General features: G+C 52.6%; 1 protein-coding gene and 1 non-coding gene across 5 annotated transcripts in view; both read left to right on the forward strand.

The window, feature by feature from the left end:
• The first annotated feature begins 2,057 nt into the window (after positions 1-2,057).
• On the forward strand, positions 2,058-2,198 carry LOC116829062 (U4 spliceosomal RNA). The gene has a single exon (XR_004374663.1). It is a non-coding gene; the product is annotated as a U4 spliceosomal RNA (small nuclear RNA).
• A 6,665-nt stretch (positions 2,199-8,863) lies between these two features.
• Positions 8,864-12,721, forward strand: part of PXN (paxillin) — a 67,434-nt gene continuing 63,576 nt past the window's right edge. For 3 of the 4 annotated variants that reach the window (XM_032787681.2, XM_032787680.2, XM_075059963.1), the window contains exon 1: positions 8,938-9,018. In XM_032787681.2, the coding sequence (XP_032643572.1) occupies positions 9,006-9,018 (13 nt within the window). In that variant the 5' untranslated portion in view covers positions 8,938-9,005. Of the gene's footprint in view, positions 9,019-12,721 lie in introns of all 4 variants that reach the window. The other variant, XM_032787682.2, reaches the window with a different exon arrangement.

Genomic DNA, 12,721 nt, shown 5'->3' on the forward strand with positions numbered 1-12,721 from the left:
CCATCATCTCAGGCATTGGCACTCTTACAGCAGATTATCTGGCTATTTGCACTCTCTCTTCAGACCCTACGCTACCAATACTCCTGTCATAAACAGATAGCTAAGGGTTAATGTTTCTTTTACCTGTAAAGGGTTAACAAAGGGAACCAAACACCTGACCAGAGGACCAATCAGGAAACTGGATTTTTCAGCTAGGGAGGGAATTTTTGGGTGTGTGTTTTTGTCTGTGTCTCTAGTGCTCTCTCGGCTCTGAGAGAGGATCTCTCACTTTCAGGCTTTTAATCTGTTCCAATTGAAGTAAGGTATAAGACATATAGGTTTTCATATTGTTTTGTATTACTGTGTGTAGTTTGCTGGAATGTTTTCAATTGTATTTTTGAATAAGGCTGTTTATTCATTTTGTTTTCGTGTAAGACAATGACCTGTATATTGTCACCTATTGATACAGGACCATTTTTATGTCTTTTTTTTCTTTTTATATAAAGCTTCCTTTTTTAGACTGTTTGGTTTTTTTCTTCTAGTTAAGGCTAATGAACGAAGGGAGGGGGGAATCTTTTGTGTTAGAGTTACTAAGCTGAATTTGTATAGCCTCTGGGAGAGGGCGGGAGAACACTTGATCTCTGTGCTGTGTTTCAAGGAAGGAGAGGGTAATCTCCTAGGTACCAGGCGGAAGATCTGGGAGGGGTAAAGAGGGGAAGGGAAGTGGGTTATTTTCCTTTATTGTGAGACTCAGGGCATCTGAGTCTGGGGTCCAAGGAAGGTTTAGGGGAGACCAGAGTGAGCCAGACACTGGAATTCTGGTTGGTGGCAGCGTTATCAGATCCAAGCTGGTAATTAAGCTTGGAGGGTTCATGCTAGCATCTTATTTTCTGAACTCTAAGGTTCAGATCTGAGTAGGAAAGCTATGACAACTCCTAGTGATCTTTGGGACATCACTGACTTCCTGAGGAAACTACAATGCATTGATGATCGTCCTGAAAACACCATCCTGGTGGTCACCATGGATGTAGAAGCTCTTTACACCAATATTCCACACGAGGATGGACTACAAGTTGTCACAAACAGTATCCCTGATGTAGCCACAGCACACCTGGTGACAGCTTTGTGACTTGTCCTCACCCACAGCCATGTCAGATTTCCCTCTCTTTGTATTCACACCTCCTCATAAATTATTGGGAGTGGGCTATATCCATCCTGACTAAATTGGCCTTCAACATTGGCTCTCCACTTGTAAGGCAGCTCCCTTCTCCTCATGTGCCAATATATATTTATGCCTGTATCTGTAATGTTCACTCCATGCATCTGAAGAAGTGGGTTTTTTACCTATGAAAGCTTATGCCCAAATAAATGCATTAGTCTTTAAGGTGCCACTGGACTCCTCATTGTTTTTGTGGATACAGACTAACACAGCTACCTCTCTGATATATATGACATAAAATCAGGCAGAGGCTAATACAGCCAGCAGGGAGAAGGCTGGGATTTCTTTTAGCAGAGAATTGAGAATGAAGAATTGGGGGTGATACACAAGACCTTTCTGGAGAGTTCAGAGGTATTTCAGTAGTTTCTAAAACCTGCTTTGAATATACCCGTACTACACCATATGATATCAAGCAATGTGATTAATTAGAAATATTAATTAGAAGTTGCTCAGTTATAAAAGTGATCTTAGATTTTTACTATGAAAGAATGAAAGTTGTATGATAGATCAAACTGTAAATGATCCAGTATGACATAAATTTGATAATTTACAGTGGTGGTCTTTTTCTAATTCAGTAGTCTAAACTTTTTTCCTCGCATTTTATAGGGTCAGTACAATTAGCTAATTAGCATAACATATCCCAGAATGCTTCAGTATCTTTTCTTGTCTTTAAATTGATAATAAAATTAGGGAAAGTCAAAGTCTGTGTAAATATCTTATTGCTTAATTATAACAGAGATGAGTTTACATTGACCTGATGGAGGAAAGTTTTCAAGGCATTTTAAGTGCTAGTGAAAACCCCCTTTAACTGAAAAGAGTGATCAGATTTTAGTGGCTTGTAAGATTGCTAATTTTTTTTAGCTTTGTGTAGTGGCAGTATCGTAGCTAATGAGGTTAATCCGGGGTGTGATTATTGCTAGTTGAAAACTTTTCCCAATACCCTGCCATGATGACTTGAAATATAGTTGGCATTGGCAATTTTTGAAAGTCTTCTGGGAGACTGATATTGTTGTTATAAAATCAGAGTTTAATTTTGGGTGTTTATTGTAGTTTGAATAGTAGGTTTTTAAGTGTATCTGGGTTTTGAGTGCAGCTGATGGTAGGTGGTATATTGTTTTAACCAACAAACTTTAGGTGTTTTTTAATTTTGTCTTCACTTGTTTCTTGTTGCTAGTAAGTGCTGCTGAAAAGCAGAATGTTTTGTTTAACCAGTAAATGTCTCTCACTTATAAAAGTGGTCTTAGATGTTTACCATGAAGAAACCATATCCTTTTATCTTAGAAAAAGTAGTTGCTGAGTAAGTGGTTAGTTGAAACATCCTAATGGGCTAGATTCTGTGTTGTGGCTGCCACTGTTTTGAATGCATAGCTATTATGCAGACAGTACCCATCTCACACCTCTCACATCATGATAGATTATCAGGTACTTACATCACATCACAGCCTTAGTTGCCATGGGTTGAATCCCTGCATTGAAGAGCGCATCTCCAATCCTTCATTTTGTGCAAATTGAGTGCAGATTTTGAACTGTTGACTCATTGCCTATCTGACTCCCCTATCTCAAAGCTCAATTAACAAATTTATTCCCTATTTGAGAGAAACAGATGGATGGTGTAAGTAGTTTGAATAGAGAAGGGGGAACCTGGAGCCTCTGATTGCCAGATACGGAGACTGAATGACAGGGGATGGATCACTTAATAAATTGCCCTGTTAGTAGGGCCAGGGTGGGGTAAGGAATCCTGCTTCTGTGCTGTACCTGCTCTAAGGAGAAACTGATGACTTTATGTCCCAGTGTTGCCCATCTGGTATCTTTCACCAGCAATGCAGTCATTTTCTTTAAGGTATGGCTCCACTGCATAGTTAACTCAACTTACTCCTCTTGAGCTACAAAAATCTTCATAAATAACAGGAGTATTTGTGGCACCTTAGAGACTAACAAATTTATTTGAGTTTAAGCTTCATCGAATGCATAGAATGGAACATATAGTGAGGATATAGATATATATACACAAAGAACATGAAAAAGTGAGAGTTGCCCAACCAACTCTAAGAGGCTAATTAATTAAGATGAACTGTTGTCAGCAGGAGAAAAAAACTTTTGTAGTGATAATCAAGATAGCCCATTTAAGACAGTTTGACAAGATACTTAACAAACATGGGGGAAGTAGATTCAATGTTTGTAATGGCTCAGCCATTCCCAGTCTCTATTTTGTAGTGATTAACGCTACAAAAGTTTTTTTTTCCTGCTGACAACAGTTCATCTTAATTAATTAGCCTCTTAGAGTTGGTTGGGCTACTCCCACTTTCTCATGTTCTCTGTATGTATATATATCTCCTCACTATATGTTCCATTCTATGCATCCGATGAAGTGGGCTATAGCCCATGAAAGCGTACGCTCAAATAAATTTGTTCGTCTCTAAGTGTCATAAGTACTCCTGTTATATTTGTGGATACAGACTAACACGGCTGCTACTCAAAAACTTTAATGTCTGCCTCCAGCCAGATAGTAACACACTGGGAGGGTGTTCTCTGGCTTGCCATTCCAGTCAGACAAAGTTCTCTACTGGAGCTGGAGAACTGCATTTGTTAGCACTAGATACCACACATGAATGTGGGGATTGAATGACAAACTAGCACATATGAAGTGGAAATTGATATCTGTTCCTGAACCAAAGAAAAAGTAGTTGGCAAGAATATTCATCTGAGGAGGCATTGTGAAAAGGCATTGGAGGACTAATAGCACCTAAATTAAGCTAGAGTGGGCCTGCATTATCGATTGGTCATGCTAATAGCTGATATCTTGTGCTCACTCATGTTTTAGCTTCTTCCAGTTAACTCAGGTTAAAAGCGCTAAAGCACTCAAGTGAGGCAGTTTTGTGTACGAGTGGGACTTGAATTAAGGAGACCACTTGAATCTATAACTTGAGCTAACTTGCCATGAAGACAAGTCTTTAGAGTTTTGATTTAAAAGCTGTTTTACTGGAAGACCATATCACCAGTGGTGATGGCCCTGCCATTTCTACTTCACTAGGCATTTCACAGAGAGTTCAATTCAGCAGCTAGAGCAAAGTCTGTTTCTTAAGGGCCCAATTCTGAGAGGTATTGAGGCCAATTAATTTCAATGGGAGTTGCAAGCAATCAATAACACCCAGGAGTGGGCCAATTCTGCATTTGGCTTTCATGTCTTGACACATACTTGTTCAGAATCAATGAGGCCCTGGACTGTTGGTTTAATGTTGTGCTAATTTGCATGCTGAGATTTTAATAGGATGGCACTGGATGTAAATCAGCACAGAATTGGCCTTTAAAGCTAGTCCCTGGTGTCACCTTCTTCGTGACTATAACCTATCTGAATCTCTAAATCCATGATGTAGTCTTCCAGCACACATGGCCTAATTCTCCATGAAGTGGTTAGTGATACATCTCTACCCCAATATAACATGACCCAGTATAACACACCTTCGGATATAATGCTGTAAAGCAGTGCTCCAGGGGATGGGGCTGCGCACTCCCGTGGGTCACAGCAGGTTCAATGTAATGCAGTTTCACCTATAATGTAAGATTTTTTGGCTCCCGAGGGCAGCATTATATCAGGGTAGAGGTGTATAACCTTTATCAACAGCAGTCATTATTGTTGTACTGTTAATTTGTACATGGAATCAATGCTCATTGCTTCCAACCAAGAACTTAACAGGTTAGTTCAGCCTAGCCTACCTTAATGTGGATGATGCAGGAAAGATGCAGCTCCCTTTACCATATATGTCTTTTTTCACTAATCGCTTGACTTCTCTATGTCCCTGGATTACTTTAGAAATTAAAAAATGCAGACAAGGCATGAATACAAATGCCCTGCAGTTTATTTTTTTATTCACGGTAAGCTACAGAACACAGCATACACCAAGAAAGATGCCTGTCACTCGTTTCTGGGAAGCAAGGTGTATATTCCAAGGAACCTGTGTGGCAGTGCTGGGAGAGAAAGACATGATTCCTGTGAATTTAGGGGTACGTCTAGACTACCCACCGTATTGACGGGTAGCGATCAATCCCTGAAAGCGCTCCCAGACTCCGGAACTCCACCAACGTGAACGGCAGTAGCGGAGTCGACAGGGGAAGTCGCAGACGTTGATCCCACGCAGTGAGGATGACAGATAAATCGATCTAAGATTCTTCGACTTCAGCTGCGCTATTCACGTAGCTGAAGTTGTGTATCTTAGATTGATCCCCCTCCCCTGCCAGTGTAGACCAGCCCTAGGACTTCCAAATTACCAACCGCAACCAGGGCCAGCTTTAGGCCGATTCCCACGTCTAAGAGGGCCCCCGGGCTGAGACACTTTTTTTTTTTTTTTTAAACTTACCCCGGGTCCCTGGCTGCGATCTGCGCCGGGGCCTTCAGTGGTCCTGCTCCCTTGAGCGAAGCACAGGCGGGAGCGCGGCAAGCCCCGCGGCCCCAGCTGGAGCCCCGGCTGGAGCGCGGCAAGCCCAGCTGTCCTGGGTGCAGCCCCGGCCGGAGCGCAGCAAGCCCCGCGGCTCCACTTTCCTGGCTAGAGGCCCGGCCGGAGCGCGGAAAGCCCCGCTCTCCTGACTGGAGCTCCGGATGGAGCGCGGCAAGCCCCGCGGCCCCGCTGTTCCGGCTGGAGCTTCGGCCGGAGCGCGGCTCTCCCGGCTGGAGCTCTGGGCCCTTTAAATAGCCTCCAGAGCCCTGGGGTAGTGAGGGGCTCCAGGGGCTATTTAAAGGGCCAGGGCTCCAGCTGCCTCTGCCTCCCCTGTCCTTTAAATAGCCGCCAGAGCCCTGCCACCCCCATGCATTCTCCAGGGCTCCCGCGGCTATTTAAAAGGTCCAGGGCGGGGTAGAAGCTGGGGAGCCCCGGGCCCTTTAAATAGCCCCCAAAGCCCTGGGATAGCAGGGAACTTGGGGGCTATTTAAAGGGCTGGGGCTCCAGCTGTCTCTGCTGCACCCCCTGCCCTGCCCACACCAGCCCCGCTCCCCCTGCCTGCAGCCAGCTCTGCACCCCGTGCCAACAGCCAGTCCCTGTCAAACCCCCTGCTGTGTCTCCAGTCAACCCCTGTCACACATCCCTGTGGCCCTGCCCAAAGTCAGCCAGCCCCACACACACTGCTGCCTGCACCAGCCCTGCACACCCTGCCCTGTCTCCAGCCAACCCCTGCTGCACCCCCCTGCGGCCCTGCCTAAAGCCAGCCCGCCCCACACACCCCCTATCTCCAACCAGCCCTGCATCCCTTGCCCTGCCTTCAGCCAGACCCTACCTCCAGTCAGTGCCTGCCCTGCCTCCAGCCAGGCCCATGTCCACTGCTGCCCTGCAGTTCCAGGACAGTAACCCTGCACACCTGCTTCATTGAGGGGGCAGGGAGCAGCTGGGACCCACACATATGAAACGGCAGTCATTAATAACCAATCAACAGCATATATGATGCAATGTACATAATATATCATTTTATTATTTATATAGTTATGGAAAGTAAATAATACATGAAAGAAATGAAAGGCTTTTTTTTCTACTTTTTTTTTTTAAGGCATCCCTGCCAGGGCCCTGCCGAAAATGTTCAGAATGGGCCCCGCACTTCCTAAAGCTGGCCCTGACCGCAACAATCCACGGTTGTGTTTATCTATGCCTGAGAACCACAGATCCCCAAGTCATCTCGCTATGTAATACTGCAATACACCAACAGTAACAACCTAGAGATGATAATAGGGAGTCAGACTTGAGATAATAGCAACATGGCCAGAATACATGCACATGGTGTTTAAAATGTCTGTTTTGTCACAGGTTGCTGGGAGTTTCTTAACTCATGCCCATGAGACTTCGTAGCAAAGCACACATGTATAAGTTTTATATATTAATCATATTGACATCACAATAGCCATGCAGCACTCTCTACGCTCCCTATGTCCTTTCCCAGCATATATGGGATGCAGCATAAACCTGGGATGAATTTCTGGAGGCTGCTGATTATTCTAAAGTCTCAGCCAGGAACAGGGAAAGGATAGTGCAGTGCCTCTTGACCTAATGACGATACTTCTTAGTAGGGGAAATAATGATGTCTACTGGACTGTGTTAGCCAGGAAACTGGGTGTGCCTGTGTTTGGAGAGTGAAAAAATAAAGAACAGGGGATTGTTAGTAGTTGATCGCAAGGTCTCTGTGTTTTCTTTACAACAAACTGCAATCTTGCATATGCATGCTACACTACAGGACATGCAGTGAGGCTTTAAAAACATACCCTGACTCATTAAGTTTCATTTTTAGGAAAAATGGTGCATAAGTGGTGGTGTTTGAGTTCCCTAGCACTTTGGCCTTTTCTGCGCTGCCAGTTTTCAGGAAATCTCTCACCAGAGCCAGTGACTGTTTTTAACCATCCTGTCATCTGGAGTACAATAAGATAAGAGGACAGAGTGGTACAAATACCAACTGTGACAGAAGTGGGGCTGCTTTGTAATCATTTGTGATCACTGTATGGTTGATTTGGTTCAGACGTTTACTGTATGGCTATACTAGCTTAATTTAGTAGGCGGTTGTAAGGAAAAGCAGTCAGGGCAGAAACAATGGCTGAGGGTTAGCCACCCCACAGTAAATACTTGGCGGCCCTTATGGGACAATGGCAGAGCCACTGGTTCTGAGGCATCTGGCTCTATCTCCAGCTGAGGCTACTGAACTGGTTTGGACAAGCAAGGCCCAGGCCTGGTAATCAACAAAGGAGCTTCTAGCTGGATCATCAGGGACTCCTTCCCTCTCTCAAGAGGGTAGTAGTTGGGGAGCTATGTGGGGAAACCAGACTGACACAGCTTCCTGCTAGGGTGTCTGAAGAAGGTAGGTAGGCTACCATAAGGGGATGGTACATCATTAGGTAGGCTAGACATACATGTAGATTATGAAAACAACGAGGAGTCCCTGTGGCACCTTAGAGACTCACAAATTAATTTGGGCATAAGCTTTCCTGGACTATAACCCACGTTGTTTACATCCCTTCGGGTTGGGAGCTGGAGTTCCCAGGCCCACCACCAGGTGGCAGTGCCTTAGTGCAGTCCCAGCAGTCAGGTACCTCTAACCAGCCATGTGTTGCCCAGCACTACAGAGGGGCATTGCGTAATTCATGGGTCCAGCTGGGGTTCAGCACCTTTGGACGCAGCACGCCCCTGGCACCACCCCACAGTCGTGTCCACCTTGCTCCACAGTGCAGCACAGCACCCCCCATCACTCCCCAGGCATGTCATGAAGCATCCAGTCACCATACATCATGCAGCATCCTGTGGCACAGCCCCCATGGGACTGTCCCGTGGCACTGCCTGCCCCAACACTAGCCTCTGGCACAGTTCCCATGGGACCGTGTGTGGCACAGCCCCCGTGAGACTGTCCTGTGGCACAGATTCCCTGACACCATCTTGTGGCACGGCCCCCTGTGGCACCATCCTGTGGCACAGCCTCCCTAACACCACCCTGTGGTAGAGCCTCCCATGGCACCAGTCTGTGGCACAGACTCTCGACACCAGCCTGTGGCACAACCTCCTGTGGCACCATCCTGTGGCACAGCCCCCCGGGTCATGCTGCCTCCTAACCCCACCGCCCCGCGACGCCAGGCTGGGCTCAGCGCCTAGCACTGGCTCAGGACGGGAGCTGAAGTTCTCAGACCCACCACGCGGTGGCAGCGTCTCACTGGAACCACAGCGGCGCGCCACGCGCCCGGCCGCTCGGGGAGCGCGCACGCAGTAGAGGTGGTGCGGGAGCGCGCCCGCGGGGCTGGCGGAAAAAGTTGCTGCGAGCGGAGCGCGGTGGCTGCGGGCCCGGCCGGACCATGGACGATCTGGGTGAGTGCGAGACCGGGCAGGGCGGCCGGGCAGCGACTATGGGCGATAAACGTCCCTCCCCCCGGGCTCGCCCTGCACCCCCTTCCCCGGCCTCTGCACCCCCAGCCTGAGCCCCCACGTCCTCCTCCGCCCCAGCCCCCACCCCGGGCTTGCCTTGCACCCCCCTCTGCCCACCCCTGCACCTCCTTCTGCCCGCACCCCCTTCCCCGGCCTCTGGACGATCTGGGTGAGTGCGACACCCTGAGCCCCGGCCGGGCAGCGACTATGGGCGATACCCAACCCCACCCCCGGGCTCGCCCTGCACCCCCTTCCCCGGCCTTTGCACCCCCAGCCTGAGCTCCCACGTCCTCCTCCGCCCCAGCCCCCACCCTGGGCTCTCCCTGCACCCCTCAGCCTCCCCGCCTGCACCTCCTTCTGCCCGCACCCCCTTCCCCGGCCTCTGCACCCCCAGCCTGAGCCCCCACGTCCTCCACCCTAGCCTGCACCCCCAACCCCACCCCCGGCTCCCCTGCCCCCTTCCCCCCTCTGCACCCCAGCCTAGCCCCACGTCTCCTCGCCCCAGCCCCCCACCCCGGCTTGCCTTGCACCCTCTGCACCCCCAGACGAGCCCCCACGTCCTCCTCCGCCCCAGCCCCCACCCCGGCTTGCCTTGCATCCCCTCGGCCCACCCCCCCTTCCCCAGCCCTTGCACCCCAGTCCTGAGCCCCCACTCCTCCTCCGCCCCAGCCCCCACCCCGCTTGCCTTGCACCCCCCTTCTGCCCACCCCCCCTGTCCCCGCCTCTGCACCCCCAGCCCTGAGCCCACACGTCCGTCTCCCCCCACCTGCACCCCCAACCCCACCCCCGGCTCGCCCTCACCCCTTTCCCGCCTTTGCACCCCCCAGCCTGAAGCTCCCACGTCCTCCTCCGCCCCAGCCCCCACCCTGGCTCTCCCTGCACCCCTCAGCCTCCCCGCCTGCACCTCACTTCTGCCGCTCCCCTTCCCCCGCCTCTGCCCACCACGCTGACCCCCACTCCGCCACCCTAGCCTTGCACCCCCAACCACCCCCGGCTCGCCCTGCCACCCCCTTCCCGCCTTGACCCAGCCTGAGGCTCCCACCGTCCTTCTCCGCCCCAGCCCCCACCCCGGCTCTCCCTGCACCTCAGCCCCCGGCCTGCACCCCTCTCTGCACCCGCCCGCACCCCCTTCCCCAGCCTCTCACTCCCCGAGCCCCCACGTCCTCCTCTACCCCCGCTCAACCCCACCTGAGCCCCAACTTCTCCGCCCCAGCCCCACCTGGCGCTGCCTGCACCCCCCTCTGCCCCCAGCCCGCACCCTTCCTCGGCTCGCACCCCCTAGCCTGAGTCCCCATGTCTTCCTTTCCCTGCTGCAGTCCCGCCGCATCCCCAGCCCGCAACCCCCTACCCCACCCCGCCTCTCCGGCACCCCCCCCAGCGCTGAACCCCCATGCCTCTCTCCCCCAAGCCTCACCCCTTTCCCTGCCCTCGCACCCCCTACCTGAGGCACCCCACATCACTAATCCTTGTCCCCACCCACACTCCCAAGCCCTCATGCTCTCCCTCACCCCCAACATGTTGAAACGGGCCCACTTCTATCCTCCCCCCAACGCAACCTCACCTGGGTCACGATCACCCCTCAGCCTGCACCCCATTCCACGGCCTCTGCACCCCCAGCCTGAACCCCTACGTCCTTGTCCTCCGCTCTCACCACCCAGCCCCCCCACACTCCCGGGCTGTCCCTGAACTCCCCCCATAGCCCAATCACCCCCCAGCCCACACCACTTCCGCGCTTCTGATATCACCTTAGCATGGCCCCCACTGTTCTCTGCCGCCCCCTCCTGCCAACCCCATATCCCCACCCCTGTGTTCTTCCTGCACTCCCTAGCCAGACCCCCAACATCCTCCTCCGCTCCAGCCTGCACCACCTTCACCGCTCTCCCTGCCCCCTCTCCCGCCCCATCCCCACTGCTTATGGCTCTCCCTGCACCACCCAGCGCTAACCCCATGGTTCTCCGTCTCTCAGCCTGCATTGCACTGCCATTCACCCGCCTCTTCTCTGCACTCCCTCCGCTCCTAGTCCTGCAATCTCCCCGGCTCTCACTGCACCCCCATAGCTTGAAACCCCCACATCTCCCTCAGCATCCCCACCTGCACCCCCCGGCTCTCGTTCCTCTCTGCCCCAGCCCACCCACCGCCTACCGGGCTCACTCCCAACATATAACCACCATGTCATCCACACCCAGCCACACTCCCTCCCCGCCTCTCCCTGCACCCCCTCAGCACCCAACACACCGCGCCTCCGCAAACACAACACACCACCCACCGCTGCTCCACTGCTCACCCCTCCCTGTACTTACACTCACCTCCCTCCTGCACCCACCCTATCTGACCCCGCTCCCTTGCCTCTCCTGCACCCTCAGCCCCGTCTCTGCAGCCCTCTCCCTAGCTCTCCCTCAGCCCCCCTCACTGACACCCCCACTCCTGTCTTCCCCCAGCCGCACCCCCCTGTCCTGGCCTTCCCTGCACCCCATTCACCCCCCCGCTGCAGCCCTTTCCTTTCCTCTGCCTCCACCCGCATCCCTTCCCTGGTCTCCTCACGCACCCCCTCAGTCCACTCCCCCCCATGCACCCCCCTCCCCACCTCTTCCCTGCACCTCTCAGCCCCTCTCTCTGTCCTGCACCCCCTACCCACTGCTCCATGCCCCCACCCTTCCCTTGCCTCTCCTGCACCCCCCCCCAGATTGAACCCTCATGTCCCCCTCTGCCCCCAGCCCGCACCCCTCTCTGGTCTCTCCCTGCACCCTGTCAGCCCCTTCCCCCAGCCGGCACCCCCCCTGCTCCCCTGCCTGGCCTCTCCCTGCATCCCCCTCAGCTCCTCCTCCCCGCCTGCATCCCCACACTCCCCTTCCAGCATGTATCCCTCAGCCTCTCCCACAAGCCCTTCCAGCCTGCACCCCTCATCTCTCTCCAGCCTTTGTCTGCATCCTCCTCAGCCCACACCCCTTCACCTTGTTCCCCTCCAGGCTGCACCCCTAACCGGCCTCTGTCTGCATTCCGTTCAGCCTCTCCCTACAGCCCCGTCAGCCCTCCCACCCCAATCTGCACCCCCCTGGTTGTACCCCCACCCCGCTTCCTCAGATTGCACCCCCAGTGCACATCCACACACCCCTGAGCCCCTTCCTCTCCAGCCTGCACCCCCAGTCCCTTCTCAAAACACCCCCAATCTCTCATCCACCTCTGCTTGCATCCCTCACAGCCCAATTCACAAATCCCCCTCAGCCCACACTCTTTCCTTTCCAGGCTGCACCCCCAATCTCTTCAGCTCACGCCCCACCCTGTCACCTGTGTCTGCTTGTACCCCCCTCAGCCTGCATCCCCCACACTCCATACTTTAGCCTGCAGCCCCAAGCCTGCACCACCTCTGCCTATACCCCCTGCATCCCCCATGCACCCTCAAGTCTGCCTTCCTATGCAGCCCTTGATCTTGCATCCCAAAGACCCCCTTCAGCCTGCACCTCTCTCCCACATCCCTCAACCTGCACCACTTTCATTTCTCCTACACGTGCTTATCTTTAAGCCTGTGCTCCCGGACCTGCAACCCCTCACAGGTCTTTGTCTGCATCCAGCTCAGCCCCTCTCCCCGAGCACACCTCCCTGAGCTTGCAGCCCCCCCATCTCCCACTTTCCTACACCCCAAATTGGT

Source organism: Chelonoidis abingdonii, chromosome 22 (genome assembly GCF_003597395.2).
Source record: "Chelonoidis abingdonii isolate Lonesome George chromosome 22, CheloAbing_2.0, whole genome shotgun sequence".
In the NCBI taxonomy this organism is placed as follows: domain Eukaryota; kingdom Metazoa; phylum Chordata; order Testudines; family Testudinidae; genus Chelonoidis; species Chelonoidis abingdonii.